The following is a 24049-nucleotide window of genomic DNA, read 5'->3' on the forward strand; positions in this document are numbered from 1 at the left end:
GTCCTAGCGCGACGCAGCGCGTGTCGCTTGCCCTGGGCTGCCCTGGGGCCAAGCGTGGGATGTACAAACCACCCACGTCTCGCTGCTTCACCCACGAGAAATGCTGGTGCACAAGTCACCAAGAAACACGGAGTCTGGGGGAAGGAACCTCAGCCAAGGTGGGAGCGAGAAACAGCGTTCCCTGGTGCAGCTGGTACATGCAACAGCGATGTGCCCGCTGATTATCTCCCATCAGGGTGGTGTTAAATACATTGCCAAGTCTGTTGAGTCAAAGCGGACTCACACGCCTGAAGATAAACCTGTGACAAACATCTTACTGGATGGAGGGGCAGAAGAGTTTGGCAGAGAGACCAAAGCCCCCAGGTTCAGCCTTCGGAGCCACCTTCAGCCTCCCCATCGCCCTGTGTGTACAAGACTGTCACCAGAACAACAACAAGAAAACACACCAAACGAAAAACCCACCAAAACAAAAACCAGCCAAACAAAAACCCAACAAACCAAACCAAGTTTCCCTTCTGATGGCTGTCCTGCTGTCCATGCATCTGATTTTGGCTCCAACCCCACAGCTGGAGTCCCTTTTCCTTTTCTCACTTTAGGTTTTAACATGTGCTACTTCTGGACAGATTCAAGATGTTACTAGTAGGGAAAAGTTGGAAAATTACACCCAATTATGAAGAAAGCAACCCATCATCACCTCCTTTAACATGCCGATTGACCAACTAGACAGGCTAAAAAGCAGCAAGGGAGCAACATTTAGAAGCCCACGGGGTTTCTTAAACTGGTGAGCAGTGTTTCTTCCAATTTTTCTTTCTCCTTGTAACTATAATAGAAAAGTGAGCAGCATTTCAGATACAAGGAGCTGTGCAAGGTGGAAAAAATAAGACTGTGTTAGCTGAGCTATGTCTGAACACAGGCACACGGGACTTCACTGTTGCCTCTTGAAATGGAGAGCAGACTTTCCCTCTGACTCAGTGTGGTTTGGACGTGTGCTCGTCCTGGTGAAGTCAGCAGGACCTGCAGGTACCACGGCGGTGTGGCTGTCAGCCCACGGGCTCATCTGGCCGGCAACCTTCCAAGGGAATAACGAAACAGCAAAGCGAATCACACCCTGGTCTAGCCCGCCGATCTGATCAAATTCACCTATTCTCATTGCTCAGATTCACATTGCTGATGTATTGACCATGGTGGCAGCCAAGAAGGCAAAAGGCTTTCCAAACCACTGCTGAGTGAAGGGCTTGTTGAGTCGCATCCTTGTTCCATGCTGGTGAATATATTGTATATCCTACTTGCTGTTGTCACACTGGTTGTATTCTGGACCTGGCACATGGAAGGGATGGGCTGGAAGAAGCAAGTGTTGCCCAGTTGGAAACCATCTGCTTCTGGTCAACTAACCAGGACATCCATGTGCTCCTGTCCTCCCGCCCCATTGCCCAGCGACCCATTCAGAGAAAATAACTGCAGAGACAGAGGGCAGAAATGCCACGGGGCTGGCTCCCCAGGCTCACAGGTGTTCCGAGCCCCTTGCCTAGGGCTGGTGGGAATATGGACATTATTTCCTTCCATTACTCACTTCCCAAGGAACTCTTTCCACGGAAGGGCTGCTCATCTTAAAATAATTCCCTTTTTTTGTCAGCTTATCAATGTAAATGCCACTCAGTCTCCATCCCCACAGCCTGGAGAGATTTCAGCCTTTATCTCCCTGTAACTCCTGCTGGCACAGGTGGAAGCAGGAAGAAACAGCCTGGAAAATAATTAGATCCTAGACAATTTTGTTTTATTTTTAAACTTTACTGTAACTGACAGATCCTATTTCCAGTAAGACGGGTGCTGCTGAGTCTTTCCCGGAGGATGCATCCTGCACTCTGAAGCCAGCAGCATCGCTCCAGCTTTGCTCCGGTTTAAGTGTGATCTCAGCTTAGGCTCAGCTCCCTATCACTGCTAATTGACTGAAATGCACTCAGGATGATCCTCTTCTTACCATAGGAAGTTACAGAACAGCTCAGGAGAAAGAAATTTAAAACAATTAAAATCATCACCAACCAATCTACTGTATTTTAATTGCGGTATTGCCAAGTGCTAGCACTTGGCTGCCAGGAATTGTCTCATGAACCACTGAAACACGGACAATTCCTCACGGTGGGATGCAGACATGCACACACATACATCACACAACACAAACCCTCGGCTTTGGTGGCGTGTTGCAGCTGCCGTGACATTCTGGGCATGTAAACAATACGCAATTGCTGAAGAGATGCAATATCCTCTCCGAGGCGAATTACCGCAGCTGGAACAAACAGGATTTTTGGGAACACAGCCCTTTTTTTTTTTTTCAGCTCTACATAAAAGTTTTTGTTTGGAGGGACTATCTATATATGGCAATTTGGAAATTCCCCATTTGGAGAGGAAGCAAAGCAGCTCGGCCACACTGGAAGAACAATGGGGGGAAAAGCTCCTCCTGGAATTCCAGGGAAGGCTCGTGCAGCCCCGCACAGGTGGGCACTTACCTGGGGTGCCAGTGATCTGGATGTGTCAGATTTGGGGCTGGAAAGCAAAACCTCTGCCAGCTCCCGCTGAGGCATCAGCTCCGTTTTGACGCAGAAGGTGCCGATGGCAACTGAATCACCACCAGCAGAGCGCGGGTTTTCCCCCCAAACGCTGCCCACACATGGGTCACCCAACCGCCTTTCTATATCACACTTAACTTTTAAACAGTGACAGGCTGGAGGGCATGAACTTGAACTCCAGTGACTCAGAAATGCCATCTGGACTTAGAGCAGCGAGGGTCGGGCCCCGCGTTGCCAGTTCTCAGTTAACAGTGTCATGCAGTCTCCAGCCTCAAGTCAGCTCTTATTTTTGTTTGACTTGGAAGACAAACTACAAAAATAGACATGTTTACTCCTTGCATTCACCAGTTTTATTTCTCTCAAATTTGCTCGGTGACTAGGGATGACTCCGCACTGAGGTAAGGTCTAGCTTATAGATCATCTCCTTCATCTCAAAGCATCCTAAAAAGTCACCCAGTACAAAAATACAGCCACTTCTGGGGTGACGCCCAGTAGCTTTTCAACTACTTGCAGCAGTATTGCATTAAAGCTTAGGATACGTGAAATAATCTGCAGGACAGATGTACTCTGGAAGAACACAACCACCCAAATTAGCATGGGGTCAGTATACTGGGAAAGGCTGCTTCCCATTCTAATATTGAAAAACTGGCTGCAGAGTTATCAAGACACTCTTAAAAATATCCTGATAGCATGCAGCAATAAGAAAATACTTCAGAAACGGTGTCCTGGATGGGAACTCTTGCTATTTCCCCTCCAGCGCGGTGTCGAGCCAGGACACAGTGTCCTAGTTTTCTCTCTCATATACATTTGCAGCAGCCTATTTCAAAATGGAGGAATTCATGGAAATAACACACAGGTAGACACAAGTGTGTTAGATGTCTAATGCACGCGGTGGAAGGGGTAATAGGCATAGAGGGGGAAAAAATACCTAAAACAGAAAATCAGCCAAAATGAACCCTCACTGTGCAAACACAGCTCAGTAATAGCCAAAACATTGGTGCAGCAAAGCTGCGGATACCAAGGCAGCTTATCTGCAAGCCAGCCAGTAAAATTGTCCCAGGCCTGAGAAAGCATTCTCTAAATGAGCAAGTCTTTCCAAAATTCAGCTGCATCCAATGCAGTCCATACATCAGGGCAAGAGATCAGATCATTATACTGTAGACCGTACAGGAACCATGTTTTGATGCTATAATGCTCCTATTGTCTTCAGGAAAACTGGCCTAGAATGAACAGCAGCTGCTGCTTCTTTCACATTTGTAAAGGCATTTACAGCCCTTTAAGTAAAAGCTGCAGTGATGGGCTGCTATGGATGGGGCTTCACACTTATTTTTGAGCCAGCCATCAAAACAATTTTGACTGTTGTTAAAAGCTAATACGTACAGTTTCATTATGGGCTGAAAGGAACGATACTGGGAAAATAAGACCTTCATGCACAGCAGCACTCGGAGTCAGCCCCGTTCATGCTGTAGCTGTGTAGCAGCCCGACTTTCTGATCTGCAGCTGGGCCAGTTTTTGTTTACAAGCTCACAAAACCACACAGAGTCCAAGCGGCTTCTTGCTTTCACCTTGCCTCTGGGATCTCAAGTGTTTTACATTTGTGGGAACAAATGAGATCATTTGCAGCGTTCCAGGAGCAGGTCAAAGAGCAACCTGATACAGGAGGAAAAAAAAAGCAGGAGGGCTGGATGTCAGTGGTGCAAAGTAGAGCTGAAGCACTTAAGCCTGACTTTAGTCCAGGCTCACCCATCTGAATTCAGAGTACCTGAGATTTCATTTTCCCCTTTCTCCTGCCTGGAACTTTTGTAATTCCTTTGACTTATAACTGCTCACAGCCAGGGCAGGCTGCCCCGCAGAGATATGTGATAGTGAAGGGGTAAAACAGGAGAAACAGAAAGAGGCAATGTAGATGGCTCATTCTTAGGCTTCTGGATTTCTCCTTTTGTCAGGTAGGTCAGAAATAGCAAACACCTCTGGCTTCATCTCTCCCAGTCGCTGCAGTGGCGCCTCTCTCATGCACAGGAGGCTGAATTACTGACTGCTGGGTTGTCAGAACTCATCCTCATCCTGCACCCGCTGCCATGGACGGTGCTGCCTGTCCACGTGCATCAGCTTCCCCACCGAGGAGGGGCTGCCGACTGAGCTCTTTGCTTCACCGCTTCAGTCCTGGGCTCCTCGCTCAGCCCAGGACCAGCAAGAGCAGGATGGGAAATACCAACCACCCAAATAAATAGACAGGGCACAGGCTGAGCCATCTTCACATGTGCAAGAGTCAAATCCAAGCCAGCATCCTCACCAGTGGGACACACCGGACAGAGAATCGACTGAAATACAACCAGGATTTGTGGCTGGTTGGGCAGGACTGGCACCAGTCACTGGGTCAGACTCTGCTTCGCATGCGGAATCAGAACCTGGGAGTCTCTAGCTGAGATTCTCCAAGACTTCGCATTCCTGCCTCATTTCCTTCACAAGACAGGACTTTACTGCATTTTTTCCCAGCTGGACACAAATGGTATTATAGTTTCACTTTGCTTGCCAGGAACCAGAGCGGCAATTAAAATTGGACCCACTTCTAAGAGGTACAAATAAGGTCTGGATGCAGACGTCAATTTTTAACCAAAGGCTATTCTTTGGAGAGCATCGTTTTCCTTATTGCTTGACTTTTATCCCCGCCTCTATCCTGTTAGGAAAGCCCAGACTATCAGGAAAAGCCAAATTTAAGAGAACCTCCTCAGAACCAGGTTTCCTGAGGGATTTCCAGCTACACAATAACGATTTCCCGTCGAGCGGCAAGGTCTCAGCCTTGAGAACCGTCAGCCTCTTTTAATAATTGCAGTGTCTTAACCTGTCAGCCTGGGAGAGAAAAGCCAATTTGGAGCAGCCTGCAGGCACGCAGACAAGAGCAAGACATGTCAGAGAGCATTCTGCACACATGCAAAGGAGACTCATGCGTTTGGACAGTCGTCCTGGGCTTGGTTGTCTGCAGGGTGTCCAAGGGAAGAAGCCACCAAGCCACAGGACACCAGCTTCTCTCTCCCAGGAGGATGGATTGTCATCTATTGTGCTTATTCACCCAATTGCTTTGAATCGCACCAGTAATTGTTAAGGTGGTTTTATAGCCTTTTGCCCCATGCAGCTCTGCAGGCTCTGACCAACCGCTGGGTGGTTTTTGAAGGTCCGAGTTAACTCTATCATGACTTATAGCAGGTAATTTGGTGAGGAATAGAGAAAACCAGCAGCACAGGGAAGGTTCTTTTCCTATCAGTGAACCGACTATATTTTAGGTATGCTGTATTTTTAGAGGCTCGTCTGAATCTTGCCAAGCTCTGCCGAGTTCTTGGCTTGGTGGGTGGGGGAAAGCAGGCAAAGACATTGATGAATTGGCCTCCGAGCACCCATCAGACCAGCACGGAGTCACAACAGGAAAGGGAAGCAGCAGAACGTGGTGTGGAAGGTCCCATCAGGAGGGACCTCCTGGCTCCCACTTCAAGCACAGCTGCACGAGCGCCGGCCAAGCTCCGCGCCTGCAATTCGGAAGAGAATGAGGCTGATTTTCCATCAGCCTCAATACCCAGGTGACAGTTCGAACCTCCCCACTCCCAGCTCTCATGGGGGCAGAGGTACCAGTTTTCTTGTTTTTACCTTCATGCCAGCAGCTTTTGAGACTAGAGAAGCTGATTTTCTGGATAAGTATAATCTGAAAAACTGGTGTGCTGGGCTGGAACAGGTTCAGCACTTGTGTGGCTACAGCAGAGGAGCACAACTGGACCAGCCTGGGATGGAGATTTCCAGAGTCCTGCTGGAAAGGTCATTTCCAGGCTGTCAGAAGGGAACTGACCTTTCGTTCCAGGGTTTAGGACTGGCTCTAAGGTAGGCTTTGCTGAGGGCTCACTTTTCATCTGGAGCTTTTCACCCCCCCTCAGTACTAAGGCAAAACCATCTGAGCAGGAGCAAGGCTTCAAGCACGAAAAACAATCATTCTTTTTGTCTGAACCCAGCTGGGGAGCGAGTGGGAGGAAAGGGAACGACTCCGTGCGCTGTCAGCAGCTCCTCCATCCCCGCCGGCCTTGGCTGGCCCCCTCTCTGCTCCCGCAACCCTTGGAAACTTGTCCCCCCATGCTGGTTAGTGTCAGAGTGGGGATTTTCTCTCCACACCAGCCCCTGAGAGCCCTTGGTTTATGACTGTTCCCCTCACAGCACATGGGCTGAGCTCTGAGTCAGATCTGAGCTCACCCTTCAAGGCACCGATTCTTCATTTTCCACATGTTCAATGAGTTCTAGAGGTGTAGATGTCTGTGGGTCCAGGCTTTGGTGCTTACAAGCCACAGATGAGACATGAGACAATCAACACGCTGCCCCACAACACATGCCTGACAGCTACCCCTTCTTTATTGCCAGCCTTGTACTCCTCCCACATCAGAGCAGGGAAATAGCTGCAATTCCAGTAGTCCATACAGAAAGAGGTGACTTGACGCATGCAAAACAATCCAAACAATTCCCGTCTATTTTGGGGATAAGAGGCTTTTGTTCTGGAACTGGGTGTTGTAACGCCTGACCCAACGATGAAAGAACAATGAGAGCAAAAAATATTCCCCCACAAATAAGCGGAACTATTAACCAGAAATACCCTCTCTGCTCCCCACCCTTCCGTGGAGACACAGGCTCCCTCTGCAGAGCTGGAATTGCTTCTTCAACCGAGGAAGAAGATACAGGTGATGTGAATGCAGAACCTCAGCCACAGAACTGAAACAAATAGGCAATAAAATAATAGGAATAATGTGATGCTTACCCCTTCCACAGTCATTTCCATTCCTAGTTCTCAAAAGAGGAGAACAAGCAAAGCTCCATATATATATATATGGGTGGGACACAGGGCAGAGCAAAGTGGGGAAGCAATCACCCTTAGGCACATGCAGCTGCTGATCTCAGGTGGTCCTGCTGCTGGGCCAGGGGAGATTTGTTCAAACTGGGCTCTAAGTGTGGGGTCTGTCCTAATGTCTCATCCTGCTCGCATGTCCATCACATGGAGGAAGTTGGGCAGATCCTGTTTAGCAGATTTCTCCCACACACGGGGCTTTTTCTGCCTCTGCAGCTCTTCCTGGCACCTGTCAAGGGTGTCGCTGATGCTTTGCCCATGCAAGGCACTCAGAAATCAGTTAGAGCTGCTGTTTCCGTGTGCTCTGCCGCTTCCCCCATTTCGAGAGGCCATTGCGAGCTTGTCGGGAATGGAGATGATGCACAAAACGTGATTGAGAGATGTCACAGAGGGGCAAAAAAGAAAAACAGATGCAGAATGGAACTGTGAAATTGAAAAAAAAGGGCCTTTTGTTTGCAGTCTTGCCCTGAGGCGGCTTGTGTTGCTGCTTGTATCATGGTGCATGCAGGCCACCGAGACCTCGCCTCGCACAGAGTCCCTGCAAATCTCCAAAGCAGGGGTGAAGTTCTGGGTGTCCTTCGCTCTTCTGTCCTGAGGCTGTGGCTGGATGTGAGGAGCTGTCATCAGCCTTTGCTAGCAGGAGAATCCAACAAAAATGCAAGTCTCTGCACCCCTTTGTGTTAGACCCCTGGCCCTAACCGGAACCAAACATCTTCCAGGATTTCAGATCAAAAATGAGACACTCGGTTTTCGCACAGTGATTCCTGGACTCTTTCTTGTTACAGTTGTTCATTAATCAGTGATGACAAGGCTTTCCTGTGTTGCAGCTTTGGAAGGAGCATGAAAGCTGGAGCCTGAGCCTGCGTCATGTAATCTGCAGCAATTACCCCAAATCCCTCTGGAGCAGAAATAACCACGTTAAAGAGGATGCAAAGACAGACACGTCCCATTGTAGATCATGGCGAGGCACCTTGCACATGAGGGGTCTCGAGCTCAAAGAACAAGTTTTCCATTTCTGGTCATAAGTGATCCAGACAGCGGGAGGAACTCCAACAGTGACCTCATGAAAGCGTCTTGTGCCAGTGAAACACTTGGCCAGGCTTTGGAGAGGAGATTTTTCATCTCCAGAACGTTCACGGGGTTTTGCTGAACAGCCACATCCAGCGGGATTGACAGTGAGACGGTGCATCTGTTCTGAACAGGCCGGATTGCTTTCTTATATTCATTCTTCTAGTAATTTTTGGGACGAGAAAGGAGACCACTTTCTGGTGGAAATGGGTGAATTCTGCTACCAGAACATTTGCACTGCAAGAAATCCCAAGCAGTATTTTTCCAGCTCGCATGTAATAATAAACTCCATCCTCGATTGCTGCTATCTTGATGACACAACCCCAAAAGTGCATCACACCCTTCGCCTACCACATTTGTGTGGCTAAAATGATGGCAAGCAGCTGAACGATCAAGGCAAGCACCAGAAAGCCCCACCAACAAAAGGCCCTTGAGGAGTTGAGGTGAGTTCCACCCACGGGACCTTTCCAAATCCCACAGAAACCTGATTTCCCAAGTGCTAACAGGACTGGTCTGGCCCGTGCAGACGGGCAGGCACAGAGCCATGCCAAACTAGGAAAATAACACTAAGTTATCCACACCCTTATTCAACTGCATTACAACCTTAATTGCAACGAGGCAAAGGGTTTTCTGCCTTACTCCCGCTCGCTCTGTTTGTGTAGAATATGGAGCGCTGCATTATCCACAAGAAGTAAATCAGAAGGTGGAATGAGCTCTTTCCCTCTAACCTGAACTGAAAACCCCTTGTGGTCTGTAGAAGTCTGACTGATTGATTTCCTTTCTATGCTGTTTATTTTTTTTCTCCTGATTTCTAAGTATCTGGAGTCCAGTTGTGACTAGAAAGCACATGCCAGAATATCACAAGCGGAGTGTTTGCCTGGTGCATTTGGCTCAGAGGGAGTCAGGAAGCCAAAGCAAATTAAACGTCAGCTCCGCGTCCAGCAGCAGCGTGAAGTGCAGCTGGTGCCTGCGAGAAAAGTAAAAGCATCTGCCTCCAAACCAGACACGATTCCACCCTCCCTGTCCGTGTTTCAGGACCTCACCAGAGGAAAGGTGGTACGAGACAGGAAAGCCATCTCCAAGGAGAAATAAGAGATATTCAAAAGCAGATTGCAGAAAACTGGTCATATCTTTTGCCGTGTCTTGTTGTGGTAAAGCCTGAGCCTCTGGCAGGAAAACCGGCCCCTGAACGAGCCGCATGGCTGAGCTCATTTCAAGAGATAAGAACGTTTGTTTTCCAGCCGGGCTCAGCGAACGCTCGTTCCTATGAAACAGCAAGTGCTGTGCGAGAGCAGGGATGCTGGTCGTGCAGATGCTTCGGTCAGGCTGGAGGATACGGGATGGATGAGGTGGGACTCCAAATGCACAAGCTGGTGGCCAACGTGGGACCAGCACGCTGCTGAAGGACCTTTCAGGAGCAAAGCAGATATTCTGGGCTTTCAGCAACAAGAGGCTTATGTCTGGGAGGAAGTCTGCTCCCCTGGCTTCTATTTTTGCTTCTGCTCATCTGTTGAGGGTCTAGGGCTTGGTTTCCTTAGGTCTACACTGTGTTCTTGGGAAACAATGAAAGAGGCTCGAGTGGACCTGGCAGCATCTGAAAGCAGAGCAGCCAACCAGGCGGCATCACTGTTTTCCTGACTCGTTTGTTTGGGATATATTTTTTTGCCTTGCTGCTTATCTCTCCCTGAGATTCACGCAAACCATTGAAAACCAGGTCCAGCCCTGCACGTCCTGTCTGCTTTATACCTGCTGGAGGGCTGCCCGCCGAGTCTCAGGGGACAGAAAGACGTCAGTGTCTTCTGGTTGGACCCACCAGTCCTTCCCAGTGTGGTCTGCTTGACCTTTACGATGCTGAGCCCACTCGTGCCAATAGCGGAGCAAATCGCTTTGTGCAGAGTTCTGTTTTACAAAGCAGTCCCAGAGACAGGATGTCAAAACAATCTCTAGCACCTAAGAGGGCTGGGAACGGCTTTTCATCTCCCCCCAAAATACCCAGTAAGAAAACTTATGCCAGCAGATCTAGCCAAAGCCCCGGGAAAATAAAAAGGACAACTCTGTTTCTGCACCATCCTCTGTCACAAAAAGTTATTTCAATGACATTAAAGGGGGGCACAGCCCGTCTGCACTGGTGGGAAATCCTCCACGGCCTGTCCTTGTGTCCTGCCCAGTCTCACGCCCTGGAGGTGCCCGGGATGTGCTGAGCAGCTCGCTCCAGCGAGGCTTTTCAGAACATCGATCCCCAGCTCAGATTGCTTTCATAGTGACACCCACCAGAGCCAACCGCCTTCTCCTGCAGACAAGGGACTGGGAGCCAGCTCCCTTCACACTCTTGGCCACCTGCCCTTTCCATTCTCGAGCAGGGCCAGACACCGTGTTATCTAAAACCATCTTCCTCAGGCGGGTTCTCACCCGTTTACACTCACTGGAGAGGGACCAGATAGGTGCAAGGGCTGGAAAATCGTGATTAACCCCTTGCGTTGATAATTACATCAACTGCCAGCCTGTGCAGACGCGTAGAACACTCAGAAACAATATTATTGGGATTGCAACACTTCACAAAGGCTTTATCACCATCAGCAGCCTCCTGCTTGGTGCCACGGAAATAAAAAAGTGTTGACAAAAGAGTGATTTTAGCAGATTGGTTTATTAAGCCTGAGGCTGAAGAGCAGGAACAGAACAGCGCTTTAGGTGAGCGGGAGGAATTAACCTTCCCATTCAGCGCCACGTCCCCGCTGCCACGGAGCTCCAGACGGAGCCAGCACCTTTGTGCAATGCTGGCTGGGTGGCTGCACACAAGTCCTTCCAATGCTCACCGGCTGGTGAGGCTCGACAGGCAACTCAAAGCTAAGATGCTCCTGGAGCACGGCGTTAGGCGGCTCTTCATTTGGTGGAGATGCTGAGAGAGACCCTGGTCCTGGTTCCACAGTCACTCATGTCTCTTTGCTGGGGAGGAACTGGCTTCTAAAGCTGCCTGGGATTGAATTACGCCTGGCGTTCCAGTGCTCCCACCCACAGCTCGCTCCGGTCCGGACACATCGCAGGCTGTCCCGCTTGCCCACGTCCTCTGCCAGCATTTCCATGAACTCATATGTCCTGGCAGGGAGGAGAAATGCAAAGCAAAGCCCTGACAGCAGCAACAGCCCTTGTAGGGCTGAGCCTCCAGCCTGGACAATTCACGGCTCTTCTAATGAAAAGCGGCTCTTCTGTTGGTTTGATAAAAGTCCCTATTTTGTCAGTGGGTCTGGAGAATGGGGTACAGATCCGTTTTGCTTGGGGAGCATCTCCCACCCTGCCCAGCGCTGCTGGGGACAATGGCAGCGCCTCTAACGATCTTTTTGTCGACAGGCAGAGCAATTAGTGTTCTGCAACACACCATAGGCAGAGCAAGTGTTCTGCAACTTTTAAACCACAAGCCCTTTGGCAACGCGTGCTTGACAGATGGCTTCAGAGTGGCATTAGCGTTTTAGCAGAGCAATGCAATGCACTTGAAAACATATGTGTAGAGATATATATATATATATATACACACAGTTTCTCTGTTTCCTTCTGCCATTCAGAAATTCCTGGGGCAGGGAGAAACTCTGGGCATTTTTGCTGGCAGGGACTAGTTTGATATAGCAGAAGCTTGGGTTAAATTGCTGCTTTCATTCTCACCTTTGTCCCTTCCATTTGCACGTTCTCCCAGTTCACACCCCAGTCCAGCCCCAGGGAATATTCCCAGGACAGTCTGGGACCCGTCCTGCAGGCATTCCTGTGTGAGGAAGATCAGCTGGTGGGTGAAGGAGCATTGGCAAACAATCTCTGATTATTATTTTTTTTAATTGCTTCCATTCATCCTAAGCAAATTTTCCAGCAGAGCTGGAAACAATCACCAGAGACTGGTTACCCCGGTGAACAAGAAGGGAGGTGAAGAAGACAATGGAAATTTCCCCAAAGACATTCAAGTTACAATTAAGCGGTTAGCAACAGAAATATAGAGAGCAAAAGGAATTGTCCAGCATGTATGTCATTGGAATTATATTATATTACCATGCAGATCCCTGCCAAATTAGCCTAGAGAGTTATTCACAGCAAACTAAGCACAGGGAGTATTAAACTGCCTGTGATGAGATTTAGAGCAATAGCAAATTTTGTAAGAGCACTTTGCAAGGGACTAGTAACTCTTAGGAAGAACCAGAGCCCCTTTGGCTGTCAGTGCTTGGAATTCCCATTGAATTCAGTTCCCTTTAATGCATCTTGCATTAATGCATCTTCCACCCCTGGCCGGTGGAAGAACCATCCCAAGAAGAAACCCAGGGTCCCTTCTTCCTACACAGGCGGAAATTAGCATCCTTCCAATAAATGCTGTGTTGTCCTTGGCTCCAAAAGATCTTCCTGATTTCTGTTCAGCTTGACAAATGGTTCTTATTTGCGCTGCCCCCAGCTGAGGGCTCCAATAACCGAAGGCATTGGAGGACCAATACCCAGCTGAAAGCACTGAGAAATGCCTTAAATATTTCAACCAGAATTTTTGCTGAACTCAGAGGCTCCCGCTGGCGAATGCAGGGAGGCAGGGAACTGGTTATTCAGCACCTGGTTTCCTCTGGCCTAGAATTTCCCTGTGTTGTGTACAGGTTCTGCATTCCCTTGGGCTGAAACGTGCTCTCATTCACCCTGCTGCAAATCTAGAGAGTCTCCACTGGTTTCAATACATTTTCCAGGTCCTCATGCTATTTTTCCAAGGCTGCCCGGCAGTTAGACGCCTCATGTTTGCCTCGAAGCCTGACGCAAAGTGGGGAATGCTGGCAAACGTACGTGTGCAGGCTGATGAGGAAATCTATATTGCTATAGCAACAGAGCCTGGGCTGCAGGACTCTCCAAAACCTCATCTGGGTGTGTGAAAGCTGGTCTTTGGGTGCTCTAGCAAAGCCGTTTAGGAGCAGCATGAGCAGCTGATAACAAGAGGAAAGGGATAACAAATGAAATACTCAGTTCTGGTAACCAAGAGTAACTTCCTATGTTGGAGAAGCCACCTGGAAGAATGCAAGGGAGGTACATGGGGTGGTTTGTTGAGGCTTTAGTTTAATTGATGCCAGGATGGATAAACAGCAGTGAAGCCAAGACTGTGGCCATCATAGTGTAACATGATAGGCAAAGATCAAACCGGTGGCCCTGGTCTCTCAAACGGGGGGTCCAGCAGCAGTGCCATGCTCACCTCCTGCTGTCCCCGTGTTGTTCTTGTCTGTTTTGGTGGCTGGATCAAGTGTCCCGCTATCCATGCACAGGCTGTTTCCTGCCACTTCCATTCGCTGTCACCGGTAGCCACCACTGGTTACTTCTCTGGGTGGGACCGGGGGACACATAGACTGGAAAAATAAATCCTCAGAAAGCAAGCAGAACTTATATTTTAACTTACAGTGATATGTGGTGGGTATTGTGGATGCAGCCAGTGTTTTGAGACAGAACAGAGATAAACTCCCTCAGTGTGGATTTGACATGATCTTTATTTATACATAACACTCGAAATAATTGTATTTGGGAGGCAGGTGGACACCGGTGACCAGCAGCATACAGATCTCACTCACCGAACACGACAGACCCGCAGCTATTCGAAAGGAGAGAACCATACGCTGAGCTGCCGAGCTGTTCCCTGCCGTACCCTCTCACAGCTGGGTACTACACATCTGGATGGCAACTCTGGGCGGTGACGGTGTGGAGGGACAGGGCAGGGAGAAGATGGTGCTGGTTAGGACAGGGCTTTTAGTGCTGCGAACTCACACCCAGGCCTTGACTTGAGTGTTAAACCCCCTGGCGCAGCTGCACAGACCCCCCTCCTCGTACCAGCGCCACTTCACCCCCTTGTACACGGCCCTGCTGCACGGCTGGAAGCACATGAGGAGCCGCAGACGCCGTGCCAGGCTGCAGTAGGTGGCCATGGCCACCACGATGAGGGGGGACATGATGACGAAGCCGAGGATGATGAGGGCAGAGGAGCTGTTGTCATCCAAGATGCTTTTGCAGTAGCGGGCGGCTGAGTGCAGGACCTGTGGGAAGAGACGGAGCTGGTCAAAGAGTGGACAGGAGTGGTGTTCAAAGTACCCTCCAGTTTCTAGTGCTTTCCCAGAAACACGAACCTGTTCCCTCTCTCCAAGCTGAGCTCAGCAACACTGTGTGACTGACAGGACATTTTAATCAAGCTTTCAATTATCCCAGCATCGCTGTACACAAGAGCACCGCACACTGACCCTGGAGCAGGAAACACTAATCGTTATTAAGTCCAAATAGCACAGCTTAGCATTTGATAGGCAGAAATCACATTAAAAGGCCTCCTGCTGCTACATCGATGTGGGTGGCACAGCACGCTGGAGGTTATAACAACATAAATAAGATACAGAATGTTGGATTCTGCAGGCAGAGGCTGGTCATCCCATTGCTACCCGCTGGCTGGAGACTCTCCAGCCTCCCGCTGCGGAACAAACCCCGTCGTGTTCTGTGCACACACTGTGCTCGTTCCTGCCCCCAGCATCTCTTTGTGCTGCACAATCCGCCAGGAAAGCCCCGTCACCCCATGTTGCTGCAAAGCATCCAGCACACTAACCCGTCCTTGCTGAGTGGTATTTAAAGTCCTGCTTTCACCCCGGCAGCAGGAGCTCCGAGTCAAGCCATGCCGTCGCTCTGCATTAACAAATGCTACAGGCAATGCCCCATGTCCCTGCCTTCCTTTCCTTTCTTTAATATTCTTTCAGCAGCACCAGAAACACAACCCATCAGACTAAAAAAATATAATAATAATCCATTTAATGGATGGTAAGTGCAGAAATTGGCCTCTGTCGATTAGGGAGGCATTGAAAAGCAGCAGTCCGAAGAAAAAGAACTGCTTTTGTCAAGCCATGCTGCTGCCACCCCTTTCTGTGGCTACTAAAGCAAAGTCTGGGTTAAGGCTCCTCATCTACCGGCAGCACAGTTGATTTCACTTCCGATGGGCTTGTCTGAACTCAAAAACCTCTTGCATTGCCTCAAAGCCTTTGGCTGGAGAACACTGTGCAACAGAGAACCTGAGGTTTTCCATCAGGAGCCTGCAAGAACCACCACAAAGCTGATCCTGTCAGCCCAGTCTATACACATACCCCCATACGAACAAATCTGTATATGTACACATCCCTTAGGAAAATAAAGGCAAAGCTCAGGGGTTTTAGCCTTGTCTTTGCAGCCACTGCTCCCCGTGGGCTATAACAAAACCCATATGGATGGCCCTGCCTTAGAGCCACCCATTAGCGGCCAAATGGAGCAAGGCTGACTTACCCGAGAGTGGCACTGGAAGCCAAAGTAAACCACCACAATGGTGGGGAGCAGCACGATGGTGAAGATAATGAACATCAGGAGCAAGTTGATGAAAAAGACCAAGGAGTTCATGGTGACGACCAGCAGGGTCCATGCCAAGCAGCACCAGGCGCTCCGTGGCTCCCTGGGCAGGAGCTGGTCATCCATGTCATACGGAGGGAGGGTGGGAAGCATCCGAGACTTCTCCGAGAGGTTTTCTGCCCCCAAGTCCTCAGCATCGTGGCTGGACATTCTTCAAGAAGATTGCTAATCAACCCAAGCTCTTATCCAAAATGGTTTCTTTGCTTTTGGCAGCAGACCTGTAACTTGCAGGGGCTTTTCCTGCCTCTTCCACACATGGAAGAGAACACTGACCCGGAGATAGTAACACAACAAGGAAGGAAAAGCCTCCTTCGCCCACCTCCTCTCCCAGGACCCGGCCAGCACAGGTTGTTTCCTCTCAGAATGTTTTTCAGTACTGTCCCAACCTCTGTTTGGAAGTAGATGTGGCTGCTGGAAGTTTGGCAAGAGGTGTTATTTTGCGTCTGAACCCACGGTACTCCTGAATGTGTTGTTCTTCCTAGGGCTATGATCCCGAGAGCTCTCAAACAGGTGTTGTCTCAGCTTCAATAGGCTGCTTGGTTCCAGAAAGCGCCTCCCTTTAGCATCTCCTCCACCTTGGCTTGGCCACTTTTAGACAGCTCCTTGACTCCAAATCATCTTGCCACGCTCTTCACCCTGTACCCAAGTAAATATCCTCACTCAGCTCATCCCAATGAAGGCACAAACAGCAGCTTTTTCTCCCCCTTGCCTTGCTGGAGCCCTTGCCCACCCCGTGCGGAGCTGGAAGCAAAGGCTGGAGCAGCGTGTGGCGTCTGTGCAATCACGGGCACTCGAGCACGAGCAGCGTCTTCCTGAGCTGCCTCTCGGAGCTTTGCGAAGCGGCTCTGTGTACAGAGCAGATGCTGAAGCCGCTCTCCGCGCCAGCCCATCCTCCACAGCTGTCTCAAGTGATGTAGCACGCAGCACCCAAGGGCCACACTCACCCCAGACATTCCCAGGGCAAGACAGCCCCTTTCCAATTGTAATTATTCTGCCTCGGATTAATTTCCTACAATTTCTCTCTGGATTAGAAAATAAAAATTAGAGTAATTTATAATAAGCACTGCATAACTCTTCCGTTCTCTGCGGTCATCATGGTTATTGTTTGCAGAATATATGGGTATTCTTGCACTGAAGATATAACAATTATCAATTATTTCATCTGCCTCATACATTATTTAAAAATTTCAGTCATATCTGCACAGTTATGTAGCTTTTAAGATACATTTTTATATGCATGATCACAGGAAGGAGAAAATTCCCTTAAGAGGAAACTGAGGCAGTGCAAGACTCACCGGAAAGCACCAGCGGGAAGGATCTGGGGGTCCCGCGTTCCACTTGATGCTGTTTCTCTCCGAATATTCTACCCTAGGGAAAGGTTATCGGAAAAACGAGGTGCACATAATGCTACGGGGAAAGGAGCTGGACAGACCCCTTCTTCACTGCCAGCAGTCTGGATCCCGGTTTGTTCCAGGAGAAATAGGCTGGTAAATAAGAGAAATCAATAACTCGTAGCGCAGATTGAAGTCAACGTCGGTCTGTATCAGACACAGCTGCCCTTGGAACAGCAGGGTGGGGAGAAGAAGGGTGAAACCTGGCAAAAAATGACTCTCCTAAGGGTTTCTGGTGCTGGACTGACCCCGGCGGTGATGCTCTTTGTGAAAAGGGGGGTCTTGGACCAGCTGAGGGAAGGGAAGGGAAGGGAAGGGAAGGGAAGGGAAGGGAAGGGAAGGGAAGGGAAGGGAAGGGAAGGGAAGGGAAGGGAAGGGAAGGGAAGGGAAGGGAAGGGAAGGGAAGGGAAGGGAAGGGAAGGGAAGGGAAGGGAAGGGAAGGGAAGGGAAGGGAAGGGAAGGGAAGGGAAGGGAAGGGAAGGGAAGGGAAGGGAAGGGAAGGGAAGGGAAGAGAAGGGAGAAGAGAAGAGAAGAGGAGAGGAGAGGAGAGGAGAGGAGAGGAGAGGAGAGGAGAGGAGAGGAGAGGAGAAGAGAAGAGAAGAGAAGAGAAGAGAAGAGAAGAGAAGAGAAGAGAAGAGAAGAGAAGAGAAGAGAAGAGAAGAGAGAGAGAAGAGAAGAGAAGAGAAGAGAAGAGAAGAGAAGAGAAGAGAAGAGAAGAGAAGAGAAGAGAAGAGAAGAGAAAGAGAAGAGAAGAGAAGAGAAGAGAAGAGAAGAAGAGAAGAGAACCCAGCAGCACAGAACCGGGCAGAAGGGTTGAAGGAGCTGTGGCACAAACCAGATTTCCCTGTGAATTCTGCCCCGAGGAATCCTGTTTCCTTCCAGTGAAATATTATTCCTGTGCTAGATAACACCTCGGGTACCACAGCGCACTGCACACTCCAATCGCCCGTGAATAATGGCTTTCCTTGTTTTTCAAACTGAAAAATACACCTGAAAATTACTTATTTAAATTGAAACATACACCTGAAAATTACTTATTTAAACCAATCATAAATTCGTTCACCGCAGCTCTGCGTTGTAAGCCGAAAAAGCAATAAGTCTCTCAAATATTACGATGTCCCTCCACTTTCTTTCATTTTCAAATGTCAAGCACTGAAATATTTTTGAAAGGTGAACCAACTAATCCAGACATTTCAAATTGATTTCAAAAGCACTTCAGCCGACAGATCAATTTTGATTTTAACGAGACCACAAAGCCCAGGAACAGCTCTGTTTGGGCAGCACTTCCCCAGGCGAGGCATGAACTGTGAAAAATGTGTAGTAATAAATGCATGAGAGAAAGATTAAAAAATACAGAGAGAAACAACCTTTGCAATGGTCATTGGAGTATGAAAAGTCCATTTTCATCTTGTTCTCCCCCTTTTCTTCCCCGCTCTCTCAGGCTGAATGGCTCCTGGGGGAAAACACAGGCTGGCAGCCTCCTCTCAGGCTGCAAAATGTGAAATCCCAGACATCCAGAGGGAAATAACCACGGAATCCATCCTGCCTTCTGTTGTTGCACAGGCTGGTCACAGTGTTAATAAATCCCCATATCTGCGCAGGAAACCAGGCGGCGTTGGACGTAATAAATGTGACAAACAGCACAGAGGCCACCAAAGAGCCCCAGGATTTACTGTGCCTGTCTAACAATGGCTGATTTAAAGATGTAATATTTTTCAAGCTTGACTGATACCTTCTAAGTGGAGAAAGGACATTATAAATGTGTTATTGTGTCCAGCTGTGGCTCCTCAGCTCCAGCAGGACAGGGAACTGCTGGAGAGAGTCCAGCGCAGCCACCAAGATGCTGCAGGGAGTGGAGCATCTCCCGTGTGAGGAAAGGCTGAGGGAGCTGGGGCTCTGGAGCTGGACAAGAGGACACTGAGGGGGGACTCATTAATGCTTACAGATATCTAAAGGGGGAGTGTCAGGAGGATGGAGCCAGGCTCTTCTCGGTGACAACCAGTGACAGGACAAGAGGTAATGGGTTCAAACTGGAACACAAAAGGTTCCACTTAAATATAAGAAGGAACTTGTTCCTGGTGAGGGTGGCAGAGCCTGGCCCAGGCTGCCCAGGGGGTTGTGGAGTCTCCTTCTGTGCAGACATTCCAACCCGCCTGGACACCTTCCTGTGTAACCTCATCTGGGTGTTCCTGCTCCATGGGGGGATTGCACTGGATGAGCTTTCCAGGTCCCTTCCAACCCCTGACATTCTGGGATTCTGTGAAATGCACCAAAAAAAACCCCTAAAACAAACAAAAAAACCCCCCACAGTATAGAAAGTAGAATCAAGGTTAGGTTTAAACTATGGAAATATTGTGAACTCAGTGCTGGGCAACTGAAAGTTTAACCCCAAAATCACTCTGTGTCGTCTTGGGGCACCACAAAGCTACATTTTGCATTTTGGGATGTTGTGGAGCTCGGGGCAGAGTGAGGAGACGGAAAAGGCTCCGACGAGCACCCGAGGAGCCCAAATAAAGAGCCGTCCCAACTGGCTGCACCCATGGCCACAGCGCGTGTCCTGGCGCCTGTTCTATGCCTTTGTAAACACAAAGTGGATTCACCAGGTGTTGGTGAGGGCACGGTGGGGTGGTAAACACAACAAAGCTGCTTCAGTAGTCATAAAAGTGTCATAAATTCTATAAAAAGGTTTGCTGAATTCAGCAAAACTTTCTATATTCTTATTTTTAACCTATGAGACGTCCGACAATTGTGTTCTAAAGAACTGGGGAAAAAAGCGCACTTTCTAATGATTCTTCTAATAACCAAGTGTCAAACAAACCCCAGTGATGATGGAAGATTCCCCACGCCTCCAATTTGGGGAAATTTCCACATCCTTAACAATTCCCCGCCCGTAAGTGATGGTGATGGTGCAAGTTACGGAGCAACTTCTACCAGGAGCGTCATTGCTTTGAGATGGTGAAACTGGTAATGATTAAAGATGATGAGGCAAATTGATTAGTTTTCTGACAGCAGAGGGCCTTGATGCTGAGAACTAATTTTCCCGCTGTCTACAATGACAGCACCATCTTGTGGCTTGTTATACTTTATAGGTTTGCGTTTTACGCCTCATGATCTCATAGATGCTGAAGGATACGGTAAGAGAAGGGGTGTTCCCAGGTGGGACATTTCAGCGCTATGGGAGGGAGAGATGGGGATGGGGGTTGTGAGGTGTAAAGGGGTGGATGGCGGGGGCATTTGCACACCCGCTTTCTGCAAATGTGTGTAGAACAGATTGCAGAGCTCGCTTTGGGTGGTGAAAGAGAATGACACCTGGGAAAAGGCTGAAAGTTTAAGGGAGCAGAGGAATGGGAGAGAAAAATAAGAGAAAAGAGAAAGAAAAAGGAAAAAAGAAAAAAAAGGAAAAAAGACAAATAAAAAAGAGAAAAAAGAGAAAGAAAAAGAGAAAGAAAAGAGAAAGAAAAAGGAAAAAGAAAAAAGGAAAAAAGACAAATAAAAAAGAGAAAAAAGAGAAAGAAAAAAGGAAGAAAAAAGGAAAAAGAAAAAAGACAAATAAAAAAGATAACAATAAAAAAGACAAATAAAAAGAGAAACAGGAAAAAGAAACAAGAGAAAGAAAATGGAGAAAAAGAAAGAGAAGAAACAAGAAAAAAGGAAAAAAAATAAAAAGAGATAAAAGAGCAGGAAAAGGAAAGAGAAAAAGAAGAGGAAGAAAAAGAAAAAAGAAACAAGAAGAGGGGAAAAAGAAAACGAAAGGGAAAAAAAACCACAACAAAGGTGAACTATTACGAATAGAACGTAGAGTTTAAGAAGTTAAACCACAGAGAGCGCCGCCGCGGCTGCGCAGAGCGGCCGGAAGGGGCGGGCCCGGGGCGTTGCCCCGCTCTGGAAGGCGGAAGCAGCGCGGCCATGGTGGTGCTGAGCGCGGCGCGGTGGGTCCGCAGCCGCTTGACCGATCGGTTCTGGCGGGTGCAGGAGGTGCTCAAGTATGCGCGGGTGAGTGTGGAGGCTTTGCTGCGGCTTCGTTTAAATCACAGCATCCATTCGTCTGGAAAAGACCTTTAAGGTCACGGAGTCGCCCCGGCCCGGTGCTGACCCGCTGCAGTCACGGGCTCTCCCGCTCTCGCAGCCCTTGAGCCGCCCCTGTACCCGCTATAAGTGACTATTTACCGCTTATAAGCGACTATTTCTCTGACTAGGCAGCTCTGGCTGCTTCTCCCTGCTTTATATTAGCCGGGTGGCAGTGGCAGCCCCAGGAAACTCCTTTAATTAAACTCTGGGTTCGTGCAACCACAATATTTTTGACATATCAGAGGCTCCTGTCCCGTCCCTGCATTCGTGCTGAAAAAAAGGACAGGGCGGCACGGGAATGGGAATAAAAATGTGAGTTTAGGGGTTGGCTGGGAGCACTGAAGGTGATTTTGCTGGTTCCCTTTCCCCTGGAACCGCAGCCTGAACCCAGGTCTGAAATTCTTCAGCCCATTTCAACTTTCCAGGTTTCCCGAGGAAATAACGTAGTCCTGGTTTTGTTTTCATTAAATGCCAGCTGAAGGCTCAGCTCATTTTGTGAAGCGGTTTGTGATCCTTGTTATAAGAGCTGTGAAAGACAAATGAGCAAATATTAATGGGCTCTTGGTCCAAGTAGCAAGTGATAGGACAAGGGGAAATGGCCTCAAGTTGCACCAGGGGAGGTTTAGATTGGATATTAGGGAAAAAATCTTCATGGAAAGGGTTGTTGGGCATTGGAACAGGCTGCCCAGGGCAGTGATGGAGTCACCATCCCTGGAGTGGTTTAAAAGGCGTTTAGACGAGGTTCTTGGGGACATGGGGTAGTGCCAGAGTCAGGTTGTGGTTGGACTCAATGATCTCTTCCAACCGCAATGATTCTGTGATCCTATCATTAATATTACCGAAGGGTTGAACAGCCTTAAAGGTGACTGACCAAGAACGTCCTGGCTTTATTTCAGCACTTTCGCGGCAGGAAGAACCGCTGCTACAAGCTGGCGGTGTGCAGCGTGCGCAGAGCGTTCGTCAAGTCCACCAAGGCCAGGAGGGAGAAGAAGAGGTTCCTCAGAGCGGTAAAGAGCAAAGCGTTAGATGCAAACATTAAAATGGGGGAAGATAGAACTGAAATAGCCGTTATCCTCACTGGGGGGGGGTTCTCGCAAAGTGTTTTACCAGTGGGTGAAATAAAACATATATTTACAGTAAGCAGAGTCCCTTTGTGGTCCGAAAAATCACACATTCTGAAGTTTATACATATATACGTTGCACTGACAAGACCGTAGGTCTGAAAACATTATCTTTATTAAGCACGAGCAGGTCAGCATGACAAAAGGTTTATTTTTAAAGTGTTTTATCATCTAAGATGTTAATTTTTACGCTTTTAGCTCTGGATCACCAGGATTGAAGCAGCGTCTCTTGAGCATGGTTTGAAGTACCCGGCATTCATAAGCAACCTGGCCAAGGTAAGGGTGGTGCTGGAAGAATAATTCCTTTGAAAGAGCAAATTGGAGAACATGTCTGACGGAGGGATGTCTTCTGAAGGGCCAGGGAAATGGATTTCTTAAAACTCTGCAATCTTTCAAGTAGATGTAATCTGACAAAACATATCAGAAGGTTTGTTGGTACCAGAACTGTAAAACTGAAACTTGTTTCTCGTGGCTGTGATAATAAAAAGGTGGCATTTCTGCTGCTTCAGAATTCCTCAAATTCCAGTGCTTAACCTCCGTTTTTTCCGGCCTGCAGGCGCAGGTGGAGCTGAACAGGAAGGTCATCGCTGACCTGGCCATTTACGAGCCAAAGACTTTCAAGTCTCTGGCCGCCCTGGCCCAGCGGAGGAGACAAGAAGGATTCCTGGCGGCCCTGGGCGACGGGAAGGAGCCTGAGGGGATATTTTCACGTATTGTTCACCACTATTGACGTTAAAGAGACTGCATGTAATCAGGGAGTTGCGTTGCAATGTGAATTCACTCAGAGAACGCTGCTCGAGTGTAATGGACCTGCTGAGGAAGGTTCTGGAAGGACGGGGCAGCTCCGGGCGCGAACCTGGCGATGTTTTTCCTGGGATTGCGGTAACTGAGACGCGTCGAGTGAGAAACCGCAGCTCAATGTGGGAGTCCTGTGGGATGCCCGTGTTACTGACACAGTGTGTTCACTTTACCAATAAATGGTTTGTGGTAACTGCTCACAGAATCCCAGAATGTCAGGGGTTGAAGGGCCCTGGAAAGCTCATCCAGTGCAATCCCCCCATGGAGCAGGAACACCCAGATGAGGTTACACAGGAAGGTGTCCAGGCGGGTTGGAATGTCTGCACAGAAGGAGACTCCACAGCCCCCCTGGGCAGCCTGGGCCAGGCTCTGCCACCCTCACCATGAATAAGTTTCTTCTGATATTTAAGTGGAACCTCCTGTGTTCCAGTTTGAACCCATTACCCCTTGTCCTGTCACTGGTTGTCACCGAGAAGAGCCTGGCTCCATCCTCCTGACACTCACCCTTTAGATATCTGTAAACATGAATGAGTCCCCCCTCAGTCTCCTCTTGTCCAGCTCCAGAGCCCCAGCTCCCTCAGCCTTTCCTCACACGGGAGATGCTCCACTCCCTTCAGCATCTTGGTGGCTGCGCTGGACTCTCTGCAGCAGTTCCCTGTCCTGCTGGAACTGAGGGGCCACAACTGGACACAATATTCCAGGTGTGGTCTCCCCAGGGCAGAGCAGAGGGGCAGAACCTCTCTGACCTAACTGCTGCCGGAAAAG

At 48.9% G+C, this 24049-nt stretch overlaps 2 protein-coding genes and 1 long non-coding RNA gene across 3 annotated transcripts; 2 read left to right on the forward strand and 1 right to left on the reverse strand.

Moving 5' to 3' along the window:
- Positions 1 to 7955: 7955 nt before the first annotated feature.
- LOC135575946 (uncharacterized) lies at positions 7956 to 12864 on the forward strand. Its single transcript, XR_010467409.1, has 2 exons — positions 7956 to 8948; positions 9322 to 12864. It is a non-coding gene; the product is annotated as an uncharacterized LOC135575946 (long non-coding RNA).
- A 1106-nt stretch (positions 12865 to 13970) lies between these two features.
- On the reverse strand, positions 13971 to 16803 carry TMEM88B (transmembrane protein 88B). The gene is made up of 2 exons (XM_005514302.3): positions 15787 to 16803; positions 13971 to 14528 (listed from the first exon to the last, which is right to left on the reverse strand). The coding sequence occupies exons 1-2, from the start codon at positions 16054 to 16056 to the stop codon at positions 14259 to 14261; spliced, it is 540 nt and encodes a 179-aa protein (XP_005514359.2). The 5' UTR covers positions 16057 to 16803; the 3' UTR covers positions 13971 to 14258.
- Positions 16804 to 21129: 4326 nt separating this feature from the next.
- Positions 21130 to 23481, forward strand: MRPL20 (mitochondrial ribosomal protein L20). Its single transcript, XM_005514301.3, has 4 exons — positions 21130 to 21290; positions 22262 to 22372; positions 22685 to 22762; positions 23043 to 23481. The coding sequence occupies exons 1-4, from the start codon at positions 21204 to 21206 to the stop codon at positions 23214 to 23216; spliced, it is 450 nt and encodes a 149-aa protein (XP_005514358.1). The 5' UTR covers positions 21130 to 21203; the 3' UTR covers positions 23217 to 23481.
- Positions 23482 to 24049: the final 568 nt, after the last annotated feature.

Source organism: Columba livia, chromosome 21 (genome assembly GCF_036013475.1).
Source record: "Columba livia isolate bColLiv1 breed racing homer chromosome 21, bColLiv1.pat.W.v2, whole genome shotgun sequence".
NCBI classification, from domain to species: domain Eukaryota; kingdom Metazoa; phylum Chordata; class Aves; order Columbiformes; family Columbidae; genus Columba; species Columba livia.

Excerpts from the sequence above, each read along its gene's own strand:
- TMEM88B (XM_005514302.3), bottom strand. The coding sequence starts at position 16,056 with ATGTCCAGCCACGATGCTGAGGACTTGGGGGCAGAAAACCTCTCGGAG. Across the intron at positions 14,529-15,786 it reads GCTTCCAGTGCCACTCTCGG|GTCCTGCACTCAGCCGCCCG; the intron begins GTAAGTCAGCCT and ends CTCTTCCCACAG.
- MRPL20 (XM_005514301.3), top strand. The coding sequence starts at position 21,204 with ATGGTGGTGCTGAGCGCGGCGCGGTGGGTCCGCAGCCGCTTGACCGAT. Across the intron at positions 21,291-22,261 it reads AGGTGCTCAAGTATGCGCGG|CACTTTCGCGGCAGGAAGAA; the intron begins GTGAGTGTGGAG and ends GCTTTATTTCAG. Across the intron at positions 22,373-22,684 it reads AGAAGAGGTTCCTCAGAGCG|CTCTGGATCACCAGGATTGA; the intron begins GTAAAGAGCAAA and ends TTACGCTTTTAG.